We start from the raw sequence: 20,041 nt of genomic DNA, 5'->3' as shown, positions 1-20,041 counted from the left end.
TCAGAGGGTCAGTACTGAGGGAGTGCTGCACTGTCAGAGGGTCAGTACTGAAGGAGTGCTGCACTGTCAGAGGATCAGAACTGAGGGAGTGCTGCACTGTCAGAGGGTCAGTACCGAGGGAGTGCCGCACTGAGAGAGTCAGTACTGAAGGAGTGCTGCACTGTCAGAGGGTCAGTACTGAGGGAGTGCCGCACTGTCAGAGGGTCAGTACTGAGGGAGCGCCGCACTGTCAGAGGGTCAGTACTGAGGGAGTGCCGCACTGTCAGAGGGTCAGTACTGAGGGAGTGCCGCACTGTCAGAGGGTCAGTACTGAGGGAGTGTCGCATTGTCAGAGGGTCAGTACTGAGGGAGTGCCGCACTGTCAGAGGGTCAGTACTGAGGGAGTGTCGCACTGTCAGAGGGTCAGTACTGAGGGAGTGTCGCATTGTCAGAGGGTCAGTACTGAGGGAGTGCCGCACTGTCAGAGGGTCAGTACTGAGGGAGTGTCGCACTGTCAGAGGGTCAGTACTGAGGGAGTGCCGCACTGTCAGAGGGTCAGTACTGAGGGAGTGCCGCACTGTCAGAGGGTCAGTACTGAGGGAGTGCTGCACTGTCAGAGGGTCAGTACTGAGGGAGTGCCGCACTGTCAGAGGGTCAGCACTGAGCGAGTGCTGCACTGTCAGAGAGTCAATACTGAGGGAGTGCTGCACTGTCAGAGGGTCAGTACTGAGGGAGTGCCGCACTGTCAGAGGGTCAGCACTGAGCGAGTGCCGCACTGTCAGAGGATCAATACTGAGGGAGTGCTGCACTGTCAGAGGGTCAGTACTGAGGGAGTGCCGCACTGTCAGAGGGTCAGCACTGAGCGAGTGCTGCACTGTCAGAGAGTCAATACTGAGGGAGTGCTGCACTGTCGGAGGGTCAGCACTGAGGGAGTGCCGCACTGTCAGAGGGTCAGCACTGAGCGAGTGCTGCACTGTCAGAGGGTCAGTACTGAGCGAGTGCTGCACTGTCAGAGGGTCAGTACTGAGGGAGCGCTGCACTGTCAGAGGGTCAGTACTGAGCGAGCGCTGCACTGTCAGAGGGTCAGTACTGAGCGAGTGCTGCACTGTCAGAGGGTCAGTACTGAGGGAGGGCTGCACTGTCAGAGAATCAATACTGAGGGAGTGCCGCACTGTCAGAGAGTCAGTACTGAGGGAGTGCTGCACTGTCAGAGGGTCTGTACTAAGGGAGTGCCGCACTGTCAGAGGGTCAGTACTGAGGGAGTGCCGCACTGTCAGAGGGTCATTACTGAGGGAGTGCTGCACTGTCCGAGGGTCAGTACTGAGGGAGTGCCGCACTGTCAGAGAGTCAGTACTGAGGGAGCGCTGCACTGCCAGAGGGTCGTACTGAGGGAGTGCCGCACTGTCAGAGAGTCAGTACAGAGGGACCGCTGCACAGTCAGAGAGTCAATACTGAGGGAGTGCCGCACTGTCAGCGGATCAATACTGAGGGAGTGCTGCACTGTCAGAGGGTCAGTACTGAGGGATTGCTGCACTGTCAGAGGGTCAGTACTGAGGGATTGCTGCACTGTCAGAGGGTCAGTACTGAGGGAGTGCCGCACTGTCAGAGGGTCAGTACTGAGGGAGTGCCGCACTGTCAGAGGGTCAGCACTGAGGGAGTGCCGCACTGTCAGAGGATCAATACTGAGGGAGTGCTGCACTGTCCGAGGGTCAGTACTGAGGGAGTGCCGCACTGTCCGAGGGTCAGTACTGAGGGAGCGCCGCACTGTCAGAGGGTCAGCACTGAGCGAGTGCTGCACTGTCAGAGGATCAATACTGAGGGAGTGCTGCACTGTCAGAGGGTCAGTACTGAGGGAGTGCCGCACTGTCAGAGGGTCAGCACTGAGCGAGTGCTGCACTGTCAGAGAGTCAATACTGAGGGAGTGCTGCACTGTCGGAGGGTCAGCACTGAGGGAGTGCCGCACTGTCAGAGGGTCAGCACTGAGCGAGTGCTGCACTGTCAGAGGGTCAGTACTGAGCGAGTGCTGCACTGTCAGAGGGTCAGTACTGAGGGAGCGCTGCACTGTCAGAGGGTCAGTACTGAGCGAGCGCTGCACTGTCAGAGGGTCAGTACTGAGCGAGTGCTGCACTGTCAGAGGGTCAGTACTGAGGGAGGGCTGCACTGTCAGAGAATCAATACTGAGGGAGTGCCGCACTGTCAGAGAGTCAGTACTGAGGGAGTGCTGCACTGTCAGAGGGTCTGTACTAAGGGAGTGCCGCACTGTCAGAGGGTCAGTACTGAGGGAGTGCCGCACTGTCAGAGGGTCATTACTGAGGGAGTGCTGCACTGTCCGAGGGTCAGTACTGAGGGAGTGCCGCACTGTCAGAGAGTCAGTACTGAGGGAGCGCTGCACTGCCAGAGGGTCGTACTGAGGGAGTGCCGCACTGTCAGAGAGTCAGTACAGAGGGACCGCTGCACAGTCAGAGAGTCAATACTGAGGGAGTGCCGCACTGTCAGCGGATCAATACTGAGGGAGTGCTGCACTGTCAGAGGGTCAGTACTGAGGGATTGCTGCACTGTCAGAGGGTCAGTACTGAGGGATTGCTGCACTGTCAGAGGGTCAGTACTGAGGGAGTGCCGCACTGTCAGAGGGTCAGTACTGAGGGAGTGCCGCACTGTCAGAGGGTCAGCACTGAGGGAGTGCCGCACTGTCAGAGGATCAATACTGAGGGCGTGCTGCACTGTCCGAGGGTCAGTACTGAGGGAGTGCCGCACTGTCCGAGGGTCAGTACTGAGGGAGCGCCGCACTGTCAGAGGGTCAGTACTGAGGGAGTGCCGCACTGTCAGAGGCTCAGTACTGAGGGAGTGCTGCACTGTCAGAGGGTCAGTACTGAGGGAGTGCCGCACTGTCAGAGGGTCAGTACTGAGGGAGTGCCGCACTGTCAGAGGATCAATACTGAGGGAGTGCCGCACTGTCCGAGGGTCAGTACTGAGGGAGTGCCGCACTGTCCGAGGGTCAGTACTGAGGGAGCGCCGCACTGTCAGAGGGTCAGTACTGAGGGAGTGCCGCACTGTCAGAGGGTCAGTACTGAGGGAGTGCTGCACTGTCAGAGGGTCAGTACTGAAGGAGTGCTGCACTGTCAGAGGATCAGAACTGAGGGAGTGCTGCACTGTCAGAGGGTCAGTACCGAGGGAGTGCCGCACTGAGAGAGTCAGTACTGAAGGAGTGCTGCACTGTCAGAGGGTCAGTACTGAGGGAGTGCCGCACTGTCCGAGGGTCAGTACTGAGGGAGCGCCGCACTGTCAGAGGGTCAGTACTGAGGGAGTGCCGCACTGTCAGAGGGTCAGTACTGAGGGAGTGCTGCACTGTCAGAGGGTCAGTACTGAAGGAGTGCTGCACTGTCAGAGGATCAGAACTGAGGGAGTGCTGCACTGTCAGAGGGTCAGTACCGAGGGAGTGCCGCACTGAGAGAGTCAGTACTGAAGGAGTGCTGCACTGTCAGAGGGTCAGTACTGAGGGAGTGCCGCACTGTCAGAGGGTCAGTACTGAGGGAGCGCCGCACTGTCAGAGGGTCAGTACTGAGGGAGTGCTGCACTGTCAGAGGGTCAGTACTGAGGGAGCGCTGCACTGTCAGAGGGTCAGTACTGAGCGAGCGCTGCACTGTCAGAGGGTCAGTACTGAGCGAGTGCTGCACTGTCAGAGGGTCAGTACTGAGGGAGGGCTGCACTGTCAGAGAATCAATACTGAGGGAGTGCCGCACTGTCAGAGAGTCAGTACTGAGGGAGTGCTGCACTGTCAGAGGGTCTGTACTAAGGGAGTGCCGCACTGTCAGAGGGTCAGTACTGAGGGAGTGCCGCACTGTCAGAGGGTCATTACTGAGGGAGTGCTGCACTGTCCGAGGGTCAGTACTGAGGGAGTGCCGCACTGTCAGAGGATCAGAACTGAGGGAGTGCTGCACTGTCAGAGGGTCAGTACCGAGGGAGTGCCGCACTGAGAGAGTCAGTACTGAAGGAGTGCTGCACTGTCAGAGGGTCAGTACTGAGGGAGTGCCGCACTGTCCGAGGGTCAGTACTGAGGGAGCGCCGCACTGTCAGAGGGTCAGTACTGAGGGAGTGCCGCACTGTCAGAGGGTCAGTACTGAGGGAGTGCTGCACTGTCAGAGGGTCAGTACTGAAGGAGTGCTGCACTGTCAGAGGATCAGAACTGAGGGAGTGCTGCACTGTCAGAGGGTCAGTACCGAGGGAGTGCCGCACTGAGAGAGTCAGTACTGAAGGAGTGCTGCACTGTCAGAGGGTCAGTACTGAGGGAGTGCCGCACTGTCAGAGGGTCAGTACTGAGGGAGCGCCGCACTGTCAGAGGGTCAGTACTGAGGGAGTGCTGCACTGTCAGAGGGTCAGTACTGAGGGAGCGCTGCACTGTCAGAGGGTCAGTACTGAGCGAGCGCTGCACTGTCAGAGGGTCAGTACTGAGCGAGTGCTGCACTGTCAGAGGGTCAGTACTGAGGGAGGGCTGCACTGTCAGAGAATCAATACTGAGGGAGTGCCGCACTGTCAGAGAGTCAGTACTGAGGGAGTGCTGCACTGTCAGAGGGTCTGTACTAAGGGAGTGCCGCACTGTCAGAGGGTCAGTACTGAGGGAGTGCCGCACTGTCAGAGGGTCATTACTGAGGGAGTGCTGCACTGTCCGAGGGTCAGTACTGAGGGAGTGCCGCACTGTCAGAGAGTCAGTACTGAGGGAGCGCTGCACTGCCAGAGGGTCGTACTGAGGGAGTGCCGCACTGTCAGAGAGTCAGTACAGAGGGACCGCTGCACAGTCAGAGAGTCAATACTGAGGGAGTGCCGCACTGTCAGCGGATCAATACTGAGGGAGTGCTGCACTGTCAGAGGGTCAGTACTGAGGGATTGCTGCACTGTCAGAGGGTCAGTACTGAGGGAGTGCCGCACTGTCAGAGGGTCAGCACTGAGGGAGTGCCGCACTGTCAGAGGATCAATACTGAGGGAGTGCTGCACTGTCCGAGGGTCAGTACTGAGGGAGTGCCGCACTGTCCGAGGGTCAGTACTGAGGGAGCGCCGCACTGTCAGAGGGTCAGTACTGAGGGAGTGCCGCACTGTCAGAGGCTCAGTACTGAGGGAGTGCTGCACTGTCAGAGGGTCAGTACTGAGGGAGTGCCGCACTGTCAGAGGGTCAGTACTGAGGGAGTGCCGCACTGTCAGAGGATCAATACTGAGGGAGTGCCGCACTGTCCGAGGGTCAGTACTGAGGGAGTGCCGCACTGTCCGAGGGTCAGTACTGAGGGAGCGCCGCACTGTCAGAGGGTCAGTACTGAGGGAGTGCCGCACTGTCAGAGGGTCAGTACTGAGGGAGTGCTGCACTGTCAGAGGGTCAGTACTGAAGGAGTGCTGCACTGTCAGAGGATCAGAACTGAGGGAGTGCTGCACTGTCAGAGGGTCAGTACCGAGGGAGTGCCGCACTGAGAGAGTCAGTACTGAAGGAGTGCTGCACTGTCAGAGGGTCAGTACTGAGGGAGTGCCGCACTGTCCGAGGGTCAGTACTGAGGGAGCGCCGCACTGTCAGAGGGTCAGTACTGAGGGAGTGCCGCACTGTCAGAGGGTCAGTACTGAGGGAGTGCTGCACTGTCAGAGGGTCAGTACTGAAGGAGTGCTGCACTGTCAGAGGATCAGAACTGAGGGAGTGCTGCACTGTCAGAGGGTCAGTACCGAGGGAGTGCCGCACTGAGAGAGTCAGTACTGAAGGAGTGCTGCACTGTCAGAGGGTCAGTACTGAGGGAGTGCCGCACTGTCAGAGGGTCAGTACTGAGGGAGCGCCGCACTGTCAGAGGGTCAGTACTGAGGGAGTGCCGCACTGTCAGAGGGTCAGTACTGAGGGAGTGTCGCATTGTCAGAGGGTCAGTACTGAGGGAGTGCCGCACTGTCAGAGGGTCAGTACTGAGGGAGTGTCGCACTGTCAGAGGGTCAGTACTGAGGGAGTGTCGCATTGTCAGAGGGTCAGTACTGAGGGAGTGCCGCACTGTCAGAGGGTCAGTACTGAGGGAGTGTCGCACTGTCAGAGGGTCAGTACTGAGGGAGTGCCGCACTGTCAGAGGGTCAGTACTGAGGGAGTGCCGCACTGTCAGAGGGTCAGTACTGAGGGAGTGCCGCACTGTCAGAGGGTCAGTACTGAGGGAGTGCCGCACTGTCGCTGCAGCGCTTGGGGATGCCGTGGCTGTACGAGCTGGAGCTGCTTGAGGAGGAGGAGAAAGCTGCACCTGCGGGCAGCAGCAGAGTGGGCAGCAGCGGAGCGAGCAGCAGCAGAGCGGGGCAGCAGCAGAGCGGGCAGCAGGGGAGCGGGCAGCAGGGGAGCGGGCAGCAGGGGAGCGGGCAGCAGGGGAGCGGGCAGCAGGGGAGCGGGCAGCAGGGGAGCGGGCAGCAGGGGAGCGGGCAGCAGGGGAGCGAGCAGCAGCGGAGCGAGCAGCAGCGGAGCGGGCCGGAGCGGGCAGTAGGGGAGCGGCAGCAGCGGAGCGGGCAGCTGGGGAGCGGGCAGCAGGGGAGCGAGCAGCAGCGGAGCGGGCCAGAGCGGGCAGCAGCGGAGTGGGCAGCAGGGGAGCGGGCAGCAGCGGAGCGGGCCGGAGCGGGCAGCAGGGGGGCGGGCAGCAGGGGAGCGGGCAGCAGCGGAGCGGGCAGCAGGGGAGCGGGCAGCAGCGGAGCGGGCAGCAGCGGAGCGGGCAGCAGGGGAACGGGCAGCAACGGAGTGGGCAGCAGCGGAGCGGGCAGCAGCAGAGCGAGTATCAGGGGAGCGGGCAGCAGGGGAGCGGGCAGCAGGGGAGCGGGCCGCAGTGGAGTGGGCAGCAGCGGAGTGGGCAGCAGCAGAACGGGTATCAGGGGAGCGGGCAGCAGCGGAGCGGGCAGCAGCGGAGCGGGCAACAGCGGAGTAGGGTGGTGGGGGTGGGGTGATGATGGGGTGGGGTGGGGGTGAGGGTGGGGTGATGGTGGGGTGGGGCGGGTGGGGTGGTGGTGGGATGGGGGTGGGGTGGTGGTGGGAGGGGTTGGGGTGGTGATGGGATGGGGGGTGGGGGTGGTGTGGGGTGGGGGGTTGGGGTGGGGCGGTGGGGGGTTGGGGTGGGGCGGTGGGGGGTTGGGGTGGGGCGGTGGGGGGTTGGGGTGGGGGGGTGATGGGATGGGGGTGGTGATGGGATGGGGTGGGGATGGGGTGGGGGTGGGGTGGTGGGTGGGGGTGGGTGTGGGAGTGGGGGTGGGTGTGGGAGTGGGGGTGGGAGTGGGGGTGGGGTGGGGGTGGGGTGGGGTGGGGGTGGTGGGATGGGGTGGGGGAATCAACGTTCCAGTGTCCTAACCCCATCCCACCCACCCACCCCCAGACCCTCCCCACCTCCACTCTTTTGGAGCCGTGTTTCTGTAACGCTGCACCCCCCCCCCCCCCCCGCTGTCAGATATATTTCCCTGTGTTTAGGGGGCTGCCTCCTCCCACCCCCACTCTCTCTCTCTCTCTCTCTCCCCTCCCTCTTCTAGTTTGCCTCCCCCCCCCTACTTGGTCACAAACAGGTCCTTGACGAGGCTGGTGAATTGCCTCATGTCAGGTGGAAGCCGTCCTCTGACCCACTGATGGCAAATTTTATTTTCTCCGATTTCAGGAATTCCGCCAGGTCCGGCAGCCAGTCTGTGGCCCCGAGAGTCGCTGCCTCTCTCCATCAGGGCAGGAGTCTGCAACGGGCAATCAGGGAGGCAAAGGCCAGGGCGATAGCCCCCCTCCCCAGAAAGAGCTTGTGATGTTCTGACAAGCTCATCCTCACCCTCGCCCCCGTCCTCACCCCACCCTCAACCCCACCCCCGCCCCCGTCCTCACCCCCACCCTCACCCCCACCCTCGTCCTCACCCCCACCCTCGTCCTCACCCCCACCCTCGTCCTCACCCCCACCCTCGTCCTCACCCCCACCCTCGTCCTCACCCCCACCCTCGTCCTCACCCCCACCCTCGTCCTCACCCCCACCCTCAACCCCACCCCGGTCCTCACCCTCGCCCCGGTCCTCACCCCCACCCTCGCCCCGGTCCTCACCCCCACCCTCGCCCCGGTCCTCACCCCCACCCCCGCCCTCAACCCACCCCCGCCCCCGTCCTCACCCCCACCCTCAACCCCACCCCCGCCCCGTCCTCACCCCCACCCTCGTCCTCACCCTCAACCCCACCCCCACCCTCGCCCCCATCCTCAACCCCACCCCCACCCCGGTCCTCACCCTCGCCCCGGTCCTCACCCCCACCCCCGCCCCCGTCCTCACCCCACCCCCACCCTCGTGCTCACCCCCCACCCTCAACCCCACCCCTACCCCGGTCCTCACCCTCACCCCCACCCTCGCCCCGGTCCTCACCCCCACCCCCGTCCTCACCCCCGCCCTCAACCCACCCCCGCCCCCGTCCTCACCCCTGCCCTCAACTCCACCCTCACCCCCACCCCACCCTCAACCCCATCCTCACCCCCACCCACGGCCCCACCCCCACCCTCACCCCCACCCGGCACCACTTACATTTATCTTCAACCTCTGGGAAGAAGCCACTCGTGCGTGTGCTGGTCAGGTGCGTCCTGTACACCACCGATAGGTGGTTAGGTTCAGCCCTGACCCAGAGTCCTCCCCCTCTCTCTCTTCCCATCTTTCTCATCTCCTCCACTGGCACCCTTACCTCTTCTACATTTGTCCATAAAGTCAGGATATTTACTGTCCCCTAATTCGCTCACTGCTAGCAGTCTGTCCAGTCGGGTAACTGGGGAAATGTTGCAGTCTCCTTGTGGAGGAAGTTGTAGGTGTCAGAGTTTGTTCCCTTTTGGGAGTTGGAGTTTCTGCGGTAGTTCCTGTCCAGGTCCCTTACTGCCAGCAGCCCTTCGCCCTGTCTCCACGTTTTGGTGGTGGTGTCTATTTCACGGAGATGAATCTCTGGTTTCTGGGGGCCGCAGTAAGCATCTCATCAAGTTTGAGATGGTGTCTGAGCTGGTCCCAGGTCCTTGGCGTGGCCACTACCCTCGGGCTCCATGAGTATTTGGCTGGGGGGGGGGGGGGGGGGGGGGGGGGGGGGGGGAGAGAATGTGAGTGGGGCCAGTGGTCTCTGCTCGGATGTTCTGGTGCTGAGATCTCCTTCACCTGCACCCACTTTGCCCTGGCTGTACCAGTCACCCCCCACTCTTTCTGCATTCGCTGCCCCGTGGTAGAGGAGCCGATTCGGCAGGTGTCCAGTTCCCAGTACAAGCTGCAATCTTACCTGGCGCTGTGGCCATTCCCATTGTTTACCTGTGCTATCTCCCTCGTGCCCACCTGCTTCCTCAGCTGGTGAGCCAGTAGGTGTTGGCCTTGTCTCTGTGCTAATGAAAGGCCCCTGGTGTCTGGTGGAGCTGGTTCACTGCTTTCCCAGTGGAGAACAGGTCAAATCCCAATTGTAGCTTTTGCCTCTTGGTCAGCAGCTCCGTGGCCGGGGCTGTGGAATTCCGCCGATCCAACGTGGAGTTGATCAGACAGGACTGACCAAACCTTTAAGCATCACGCTTGGCTTTCATCCTTAATCTTTAACTTGACTGAGATCTCTTTCATGCTTCCGAGCTCTTCATTAAAGACAATGGGGTGAATTCTCCACCTCCCCAGCCTCCTATTCCTTGGCGGCACTCTGTCTCCGCCAGCGGCATTCTCTGTACCCATTGCCGGCCAATGGATTTCCCATTGTGGCCGGGAAGTCCACGGGTCAGGATGTGCTGCTGGCAGAACGGAGATTCTTGCCCGCGGAGAATTCACCCCAATGTGTGACATGAGATTGACCTCGATCCAGTTTAGTTTGATTCTCTGCAGCCAGGTTGTCCCCATTGGGGCTGGATAATTTCCTTTAACAATGGGCAGGGACGGGACTGCCATCTGTCCGTTTAGCTGCACATTTACATCGATACGACCCCTCAATGGAACCACTTTCCCAGTATTGGTTTTAAGTGTTACGTTTGAGGTTTTTAAGATGATATGTCAGTTTCTCTGGGTAAACAGTTTCTGGTACCAACAAAACTGCTGCCCTCGTGTCCACCTCTATTGTCTGTTCAGCGACCCAGTAACAGTGTGTTGCACCTGCAATGGTCAATACATCCAATGATTATTCATCATCTGGCTGCGCCTGTTCCTTTCTCGTGCCCCTTTTGTAGCACATGGATCCTATTCCCTCTATTTGGTTTTCCAGTTCTTGCTTTTTGTAGTTCTTGTTTGGAACTTGTTCGTTCGCCAACACAAAGGTTCAACGTGGCCATTTTTACACAATTCCTTTGTTTTGCATCATCGGTGGCAATTTCAAACCCGTGTTGGTGGTCGGGTCTCAGTTGATATTTTAAGGATTCTAATGCTTGAACTTTATTGTTTGGCTGCTTTAGCTGCTAATTCCATAGAAATTGTGACTTCTATAGCCTTCTTTCGGTTTCATTTGCTCTTTTTAAAGTCTTTTTTGTATAGCTTTGCTTCTTGACTCACATACTAGTCTGTCTCTAATGGTGTCATTCAAGAAATCTCCAAATTCACAGTATTCAGCTAATTTCTCCAAAGTAGCTACGAACTGTGATTGATTCACCTTCTTGTTGGTTACATTTATGGAGCCTGAACACTCGGCAATGACGACAGGTTTAGGTGGGAAATGGTTCAGCAATGTCTCCATAATCTCATTGTAGGTTTACAAACCTGGGATTTAGGTCAAATTCCCCCCCCCTCATTGTACTCAGGAATTTTGGCCGTAATTTTATTCAGTTGAGCAAAATAATCAAATCTTCCAGTATATGAGCGCCGCTGCTCCGTGTTCTCATCATATGGTCCCAAGGTGCCAAAAATCCCCACCATTTTCACTATGGAAAGGGCTTGCATTAGAACCATGTGCTGCCCACTGCTATCGCACCACCTCACTTTTTTTTTTCCAACAAGATACCCCTGAGCTCAGACTGTTTCCTTTTGAGTTTCGGAATACCCCCAGCTCTAAACCATTATTGCCGGGTACTTGCCAGTCACGGTACTCCCTGTACCGTTCCAGATCGGCCAGCTTCTCTTCACTGTTGATTCCTCCGAAATCTACATTTAAATTTTGATTCCTTCGATTGCTGCTGCCAATATTTGGCATCCCTCCATCACCAGCTTTGGAGTAGTGACGATTTTAGCTTCTTAAACCTTTTTGATGTCTGTGCACAGACCGATGATTTTATTTTTAGTTCTCTGGGATCCTGACAGCGTGGTTCAGGACCTCCTCGTTGCCAGATTTCCTTGTGGTATTTTTAAAGGATAGGTTTGCACATCACAAAGTTATACACAAACAACAGCTTTATTTACTCTCCAGGCCGTTGGGATAGACTGCCCGTTGCCTGCACATACAGCCGAGGATATCAGCAATACGTCACATCATCGGACTAATGATAGGAACAAACATAAATACATAACAATGAGAATCGATAATGATATCATGGTCACTTTAATTCCAGATTTATTAACTGTATTTAAATTCCACCAGGATTCCAACCCATTAGCCTGGGCCTCTGGATTTCTTGTTCAGCGACATTACCACTACAAGAATAGGCCATTCGGCCCCTTGAGGCTACCCCACCACCAATTACATCATGAATATTCTGTGGCTCTATTGGAAGACTAGCAATTGTTCTGACCAATGTTACATCCTGACCAGCAATTAGCATCAACATCTCCCTCACATTTAATTAGTAATACCTTCCCAAATAAATGATCAAATCATTTTGAATGTAGATGGTGTGTACCTTATAGATGGGAGAGTAAGAAACACGTACAGCTAAATTCCTTGTTAGGTGAATTAGACATTCTGAATTCTCCCTCTGTGTTCGCGAACAGGTGCTGGAATGTGGCGACTAGGGGCTTTTCACTGTAACTTCATTGCAGTGTTAATGTAAGCCTACTTGTGACAATAATAAAGATTATTGTTATTAATATTTTTATTTTCAATGTGAATTATAGGAAGAGTGCTTTCTGCTTCAAGCTTCACTTTGAGATCCTGACTGTTCTCAGATTGCAAAAAAATCAGAAACTGCAAAGTCAGGACCCTGAAATCGACTACACTTCTCATTTCACTCAAAACCATTGCTTCACAGGGGCGGAGTTAGATTGAAACAACCTGGCCTAACAGTCTGACTTGGTGTAATGGATGAAGACATTGTGGAAAAGAGCCAAACGGGTTCACAAATCACAGGCAGCAGACTTTTACACAAGCAGACTGTAAATTGGATTATTATTATTATGGTTCTGCTCCATCAGGGCAAGAGAATCACCCATTAACCTTCTAAACATACTTTCCTCTCTCAGTCTCAGCATCACAAGGTGGTTGGTTTCTGTGGCAGAAACATTTAACATAAAGATCAGGACTCCACAGTCCGACCTGAATCATCTGCCCTACTTTCCAACTCCTGTCTGGTGACAGCCTGACATCACAAACCCAGCCATGTGTCCAGAATGAGAAATCGCAACATATTTCCTGGTGCCCATTAACCTGGACTGTGCCCCTGGAGAGGAAAATGTTTGCTCCACGGGGTTGAATGCGGAATTCACCGTGACGATGTCCTTCACAGACAACACCCCTTCCATTAGCTCTGGCTCTTGGTTAAGACTCTTGATCCACGGGAGTAGAGTCCCAGTTGGTGACCCCAATGTCTGGTCTTAAAGGAGCGAGGAGGGGGTGTTACATGTGGAGGGGGAGTCAGGAATTGTGGAGGGGCGGGAGCATTATAAGGAACAGCAAAAGAAACTCTAAATGTTTGTGCTACTACCAGACAGTAATGTGAAACACTACCCACCCCCCGCCTGTCTCTGACGCAGTAAAGGAGGCTGGACTCACACCATCTTCTCAGGAAATGTATTAATGGACGTGTCGCACAGTCTAACTCACAATCCAACACAATGCGACACCAAAATAACAACAGGATCAGAGCATTTCCATTTTCCGTTCAATTCCCACGTATTTCAGTGCATCTGCTTGACTGTATCTGAAACAGGAACACAACAGCCACTTCGTCATTTGTGTTTCAAATATTATATCATCAATTGTTAGTTTTTCATGCATTGGAAAGGGATTTGAGCTCATTGATAACCTGCAGACTGGGCATTTCAGTAACTTTTTAATTCTTTAGTTTGCATAAACCAGGAAATGTAATTACTGCAGAAACAGGAAAGGGCTGGTCAAAGAATGAGGGGTTACAATAAGGCCTGAATTAAGGGCAGTGTGCAGTCAGTGAGCTTCCAAAGTGCGGTGAATAAGGTTAGTGAGCGGCAGTGTCAGACAGCCGTACAGACAGTGTGCTGCTGTTGCAATAACAAAGTCTTTGCTCAAAGAAGGATAACTAGAAGCAAAATACTGTGGATGCAGGAAATCCAAAATAAATACTGGAAAAACCCAGAGAGAGAAACAGAGTTAACGTTGAGAGTCCAACGGCACTTCTCCAGGACTGAAGAGGGACAGAAATGTGATGAATGATATATTTGTAGAGGCAGGTGGAGGAGGTCAGGGTTAGGTCACAGTAAAGGAGAAATTGACAAAGCTGTCATGGACAAAAGACTAAAGGGCTTTTAATGATGCCAGGAAGGGCTGAAGAGTGCTAATAGTGGAATAAAGTTAAAATAATAGAATGTGTTAATGGGAGAACTTGGTGAGTGAGTGCTGAGTGGGAAAGGTGGCCATGCGGGGGAAGGGCAAGCCGAGAGAACCGAAAAACAAGATGGCAGAGAAAGGTCGCAGTCTGACGTTGTTGAACTCAATGTTAAGTCCGGAGGCTGTAACGTGCCTATCCGGAAGATGAGGTGCTGTTCCCCCAGTTTGCGTTGGGCTTCACTGGGACATTGCAGCAGGCCAAGGACGGACATGTGGGCAGCACGGTAGCATAGTGGTTAGCACAATTGCTTCACAGCTCCAGGGTCCCAGGTTCGATTCCGGCTTGGGTCACTGTCTGTGCGGAGTCTGCACATCCTCCCCGTGTGTGCGTGGGTTTCCTCCGGGTGCTCCGGTTTCCTCCCACAGTCCAAAGATGTGCAGGTTAGGTGGATTGGCCATGCTAAATTGCCCTTAGTGTCCAAAATTACCCTTAGTGTTGGGTGGGGTTCCTGGGTTGTGGGGATAGGGTGGAGGTGTGGGCTTGGGCAGGGTGCTCTTTCCAAGAGCCGGTGCAGACTCGTTGGGCCGAATGGCCTCCTTCTGCACTGTAAATTCTATGATATCTATGAAAGCAGGACGGGCAGTTGAAATGGCAGCGATGCGAAGGTTGTGGATATGTGGATATGCTTGCAGACTGAGTGAAGGGTTTTCACAAAGCGATTGCCCAGTTTAGTCTCCCCAATGTAGAGACGACCATATTGGGACAGCAAATACAATCGACCAAATTGAAGGAGGCAGAAGTGAAATGTTGCTTTACCTGAAAGGAGTGTTTGGGCCCTTGGACAGTGAGGAGAAGGTAAAGGGGCAGATGTCACACTTTCTGCGATTGCATGGGAAGGTGCCATGGGAAAGGGGTGATGGAGAAGTGGACCAGGGTGTCATGGAGGGAGTAATCCCTGCGGAATGCCGCTGGGGGGTGTTGAGGGGAAGGTGTGTTCAATGGTGGCAACTTGTCCCACTTCCTGTGAATATACGGTGCGGCTATGGGTACCCACATGGGCCTCACTTATGCCTGTCTTTTAGTGGAACATATCTTGTTCCAATCTTACTCAGACCCACTCCCACAACGCTTCCTCTGTACATTGGTGACTACATCGGTGCCGCTTCATGGCATCATCTGGAAAACATTGTCAATTTTGCTTCCAATTTCCACCCCTCTCTCACTTTGACATGGTCTGTCTCCCATTCCAGCCTTGGCCTCTCTCTCCATTCCTGGTCATAAACCGACCACCAATCTTCATTGCAAATCACATAGCACCTCATTGCGCAAACGTCTAATTTCATTTTATTTAACCCCGAACATTTTATCCCACCCTGAATGGAGTTTGTAGTGAAAATTGTCACTTTGACAACTGTCGGGTAATTAAGGAAAGTCAGCACACATTCGTGAAGAAAAATGTGTTTATTTTTCATTGTGTTTTTTGATGAGGTAACAGAGGATGGATAAGGGCAATGTGGTCGATGTGGTGTACATGGACTTCCAAAAAAAACACGTTATAGGATTGTCAGCAAAGCTGAATCAAAGGGAAAATGGAAGCGAAGCTTGCGGAGCGACAGGAAACAGAGGCTATTGGTGAATGGTTGTTTTGTGGCTGAAGAAAGTGGGTTTCCCCAGGGGTCAGTATTGTGACCCCTGCTTCTCCTGATATATATTCATTTTGCAATGCACAATTTCAAAATTTGAAGATGACAGAAAACTTGGAAGAACTGTGAACCATGAGCAGGATATTGATAAAAAAATCACTGACTGACTGGAATACTCTTTTGATGGTTTGTGAAGATTTAATTTAACATTTTACCTGTAATCAAAGAACAATTCCTCGCCAGCCTGGATCATTCTTTTTGCAAAAATCCCAATTCGGTGATCACCATTCACCATGACAACTGGAAAAAGAGTTAGAAGAGTTTCAGTGCACAGGATGAATCAACTGCGGGGTCAGAGGTTATGAAGTTGGGAACTGCAGGTCCATTGGCCATGGGGTCAGAGGTGGTCACAGGACTATGAGTGAGGAGCTGGTGGGTGTATGGTTAAAAGCTACCGGTCTGTTGGTCAAGAGGGCTAGAATACAAGAACAGGGATATACTTCTGAGGCTGTATAAGGCTTGTCAGACTCCATTTGGAGTATTGTGAGCAGTTTTGCCCCCGTATCTAAGGAAGGATGTGCTGGCCTTGGAAAGGGTCCAGAGGAGGTTCACAAGAATGATCCCTGGAATGAAGAGCTTGTTGTATGAGGAACGGTTGAGGACTCTGGGTCTGTACTCGTTGGGAGTTTAGAAGGATGAGGGGGGATCTTATTGATACTGCGAGGCCTGGATGGAGTGGATGTGGAGAGGATGTTTCCACTTGTAGGAAAAACTAGAACCAGAGGACACCATCTCAGACTAAAGGGACCATCCTTTAAAACAGAGATGAGGAGGAATTTCTTCAGCCAGAGGGTGGTGAATCTGTGGAACTCTTTACCGCAGAAGGCTGTGGAGGCCAAATCATGGACTGTCTTCAGAACAAAGAACAATGAAATGTACAGCACAGGAACAGGCCCTTCGGCCCTCCAAGCCCGTGCCGACCATACTGCCCGACTAAACTACAATCTTCTACACTTCCTGGGTCCGTATCCTTCTATTCCCATCCTATTCATGTATTTGTCAAGATGCCCCTTAAACGTCACTATCGTCCCTGCTTCCACCACCTCCTCCGGCAGCGAGTTCCAGGCACCCACTACCCTCTGTGTAAAAAAACTTGCCTCGTACATCTACTCTAAACCTTGCCCCTCTCACCTTAAACCTATGCCCCCTAGTAATTGACCCCTCTGCCCTGGGAAAAAGCCTCTGACTATCCACTCTGTCTATGCCCCTCATAATTTTGTATACCTCTATCAGGTCTCCCCTCAACCTCCGTCTTTCCAACGAAAACAATCCTAATCTACTCAACCTTTCTTCATAGCTAGCACCCTCCATACCAGGCAACATCCTGGTGAACCTCCTCTGTACCCTCTCTAAAACATCCACATCCTTCTGGTAATGTGGCGACCAGAACTGCACGCAGTATTCCAAATATGGCTTAACCAAAGTCCTATACAACTGTAACATGACCTGCCGACTCTTGTACTCAATACCCCGTCCGATGAAGGCAAGCATACTGTATTCCCAGGGTAGAGGGGTTGTGGGGAGAAGGCAGGAGAATGGGGATGAGAAAATATCAGCCATGATTGAATGGTAGAGCAGACTCGATGGGCCGAGTGGCCTAATTCTGCTCCTATGTCTTATGGTCTTGGTTCCAATGGTCAAGGCGACAGGGACCCTGGGCACCGTCTAAAACGGACAGCGAACTGCTGCTTCCTCTGTCACATTCTCAACACTCTCTTCCCCAAACCCCTCCAGCTCCTTTCTCGCCCACTCAGCTCCTTATCCCTTCCCCACATCCTTTGCCCCACCCCTTCATCCCCTTTCCCTGCCCATCACCCAGACATTTGGGATCCTTACCTTTAGCATAGCAATTGGGATTGACGGAGTGATTCGCAAAACGGATTTTATTTCCTTTCCGAGTTGCATCAACAACAAAATCTACAAAAGAGGAATAAAGGAATTGATGAGCAGACCCACAATTAACCTTCCCCCTTCACCCCTCCCCCTGGGTCCATGAGTTACAGAGTGAGAGCTGATCTTATTTCAACATATAATCTCCTGAGGGTCGTGACAGGATTGATGCTGAGAAGATCATCCCCCTCATAGGGGAGTCTAGAATTAGGGGACATAGTTTGAGAATAAGGGGCGTGTGGAATGAGGAGAATTATTTCTCCCAGATTGGGTGTTTTATTTGTGGAATTCTCTTCTCAGAGAGCAACAGGAGCTGTGGGCCACGGAATATTCAAGGCTGAGTTAGCTGGACAAGGAGGTCCAGGGCTATGTGGGACAGTGCCCCCTCACCCCCCGCCCCCCCAACCCCGAACGAGGGGGACAACTCAGACAGTAGGTGCTTGAAGAGCCCCCAACCCCTCTCCCCCCAACCCCTCTCCCCAACCCCTCTCCGCATCCCCTCTCCCCCCAACCCCTCTCCCCCAACCCCTCTCCCCCCAACCCCTCTCCCCCCAACCCCTCTCCCCCCAACCCATCTCCGCAACCCCATTCCCCAACCGCTCTCCGCATTTCCTCTCCCCAACCCCTCTCCCCAACCCCTCTCCCCAGCCCCTCTCCGCATCCCCTCTCCCAACCCCTCTCCCCAACCGCTCTCCCCAACCGCTCTCCGCATTTCCTCTCCCCAACCCCTCTCCCCAACCCCTCTCCCCATCCCCTCTCCCCATCCCCTCTCCCCATCCCCTCTCCCCATCCCCTCTCCCCATCCCCTCTCCCCATCCCCTCTCCCCATCCCCTCTCCCCAACCCCTCTCCGCATCCCCTCTCCCCAACCCCTCTCCCCAACCCCTCTCCGCATCCACTCTCCCCAACCCCTCTCCGCATCCCCTCTCCCCCAACCCCTCTCCCCAACCCCTCTCCGCATCCCCTCTCCCCACAACCCCTCTCCGCAACCCCTGTCCCCAACCCCTCTCCGCATCCACCCTCCCCAACCCCTCTCCGCATCCCCTCTCCCCACAACCCCTCTCCGCAACCCCTGTCCCCAACCCCTCTCCGCATCCCCTCTCCCCAACCCCTCTCCCCATCCCCTCTCTCCCCAACCCCTCTCGCCATCCCCTCTCTCCAACCCCTCTCTCCAACCCCTCTCTCCAACCCCTCTCTCCAACCCCTCTCTCCAACCCCTCTCTCCACAACCCCTCTCCCCAACCCCTCTCCCCATCCCCTCTCTCCAACCCCTCTCTCCAACCCCTCTCTCCAACCCCTCTCTCCAACCCCTCTCTCCAACCCCTCTCCCCACAACCCCTCTCCCCAACCCCTCTCTCCCCAACCCCTCTCCGCATCCCCTCTCCCCAGCCCCTCTCTCCCCAACCCCTCTCTCCCCAACCCCTCTCCGCATCCCCTCTCCCCGACCCCACTCTCCGCATCCCCTCTCCCCAGCCCCTCTCCCCAGCCCCTCTCCGACCTCCACATCAACCAGGGGGAACAATCTACTCCATAAAGTTCCTGTTCTCAGGATTAATTCTTAAAAATTCATTGATGGGATGTGGACGTCACTGGGCTGGGTGGAGGGGGGGGGCGGGGGAAGAGTGGGGCTGCGGGGAGGAGGGGGGGCAACTATTGTCCATCCCTAACTGCCCTTAAACTGAGTGTCTCGCTCGGCCGTCCCTGAGAGCATTTAAGAGTCAACCCCATTGCTGTGGGTCTGGAGTCACGTGTAGGCCAGACCAGGTAAGGACGGCAGATTTCCTTCCCTCAAGGACATTGGTGACCCAGATGAGTTTTACAGCAATGGTTTCATGGTCATTGTTAGACTTTCAATTCCAGATTTTTATTCAATTCAAATTTCACCGTCTGTCCTGGTGGGATTTGAACCCAGGTCCCCGGAGCGTTCCCCTGGGTCCCCGGAGCGTTCCCCTGGGTCCCCGGAGCGTTCCCCTGGGTCCCCGGAGCGTTCCCCTGGGTCCCCGGAGCGTTCCCCTGGGTCCCCGGAGCGTTCCCCTGGGTCCCCGGAGCGTTCCCCTGGGTCCCCGGAGCGTTCCCCTGGGTCCCCGGAGCGTTCCCCTGGGTCCCCGGAACGTTCCCCTGGGTCCCCTGAACGTTCCCCTGGGTCCCCGGAACGTTCCCCTGGCTCCCCGGAGAGTTCCCCATGATCCCCGGAGCGGTCCCCTGGATCCCCGGAGCATTCCCCTGTGTCTCTGGAGTGTTCCCCTGGCTCCCCGGAACGTTCCCCTGGCTCCCCGGAGAGTTCCCCATGATCCCCGGAGCGGTCCCCTGGATCCCCGGAGCATTCCCGTGTCCCTGGAGTGTTCCCCTGGCTCCCCGGAACATTCCCCTGGGTCCCCGGGACGTTCCCCTGGGTCCCCGGGACGTTCCCCTGGGTCCTCGGAGCGTTCCCCTGGGTCTCCGGAGCGTTCCCCTGGTCCCCGGAGCGTTCCTCTGGATTACTAGCCCAGTGACAATACCACTGCCCCACTGCCTCCCACTAATGTCACGCTGCAGTGACTTCTCACTCAGAATTTGGAGGAAGGTTCAATGCGGGGCAGCAGAATGCATCATTGCCTGATCAGTGTCCCAGCAACGCCTCAAACCCAAAATTAATTAGCTACCACCCGCAGAATGACCAGGGCTGCTGACCATTGTTGAGATTGAAGAGAAAGCTGGACATGTATTTATCATAGACTTTCCCACGTCGATCTGCTTCATCCTGTGATATAATCTACAAGGAAAAGAGATCAACGATTAGTAACTATGCAAACATAACACCATAAGAAACAGGAGCAGGAGGCCATTCTGCCCCTCGAGCCTACGCCACCATCCAATAGGATCATGGCGGATCCGACATT

The 20,041-nt window shown here is 55.4% G+C and overlaps 1 protein-coding gene across 6 annotated transcripts in view; it reads right to left on the bottom strand.

Annotated features, from left to right (window-relative positions):
• Positions 1–11,267: 11,267 nt before the first annotated feature.
• Positions 11,268–20,041, bottom strand: part of LOC140398701 (histone-lysine N-methyltransferase EZH1-like) — a 77,588-nt gene continuing 68,814 nt past the window's right edge. For all 6 annotated transcript variants that reach the window (XR_011937538.1, XR_011937539.1, XM_072487705.1 and 3 more), the window contains 4 exons: positions 19,833–19,914; positions 17,110–17,190; positions 15,429–15,513; positions 11,268–12,967 (listed from right to left, as the gene is read on the bottom strand). Coding sequence is in view for 4 of the 6 variants with exons in the window: in XM_072487705.1 (XP_072343806.1) it covers positions 12,907–12,967; positions 15,429–15,513; positions 17,110–17,190; positions 19,833–19,914 (309 nt within the window). In the remaining 2 variants the exon portion in view is untranslated. The remainder of the gene's footprint in view (positions 12,968–15,428; positions 15,514–17,109; positions 17,191–19,832; positions 19,915–20,041) is intronic.

The sequence above is a fragment of the Scyliorhinus torazame genome, chromosome 21 (genome assembly GCF_047496885.1).
Source record: "Scyliorhinus torazame isolate Kashiwa2021f chromosome 21, sScyTor2.1, whole genome shotgun sequence".
Taxonomy (NCBI): domain Eukaryota; kingdom Metazoa; phylum Chordata; class Chondrichthyes; order Carcharhiniformes; family Scyliorhinidae; genus Scyliorhinus; species Scyliorhinus torazame.
This window is presented reverse-complemented; position numbering and strand designations above follow the sequence as displayed.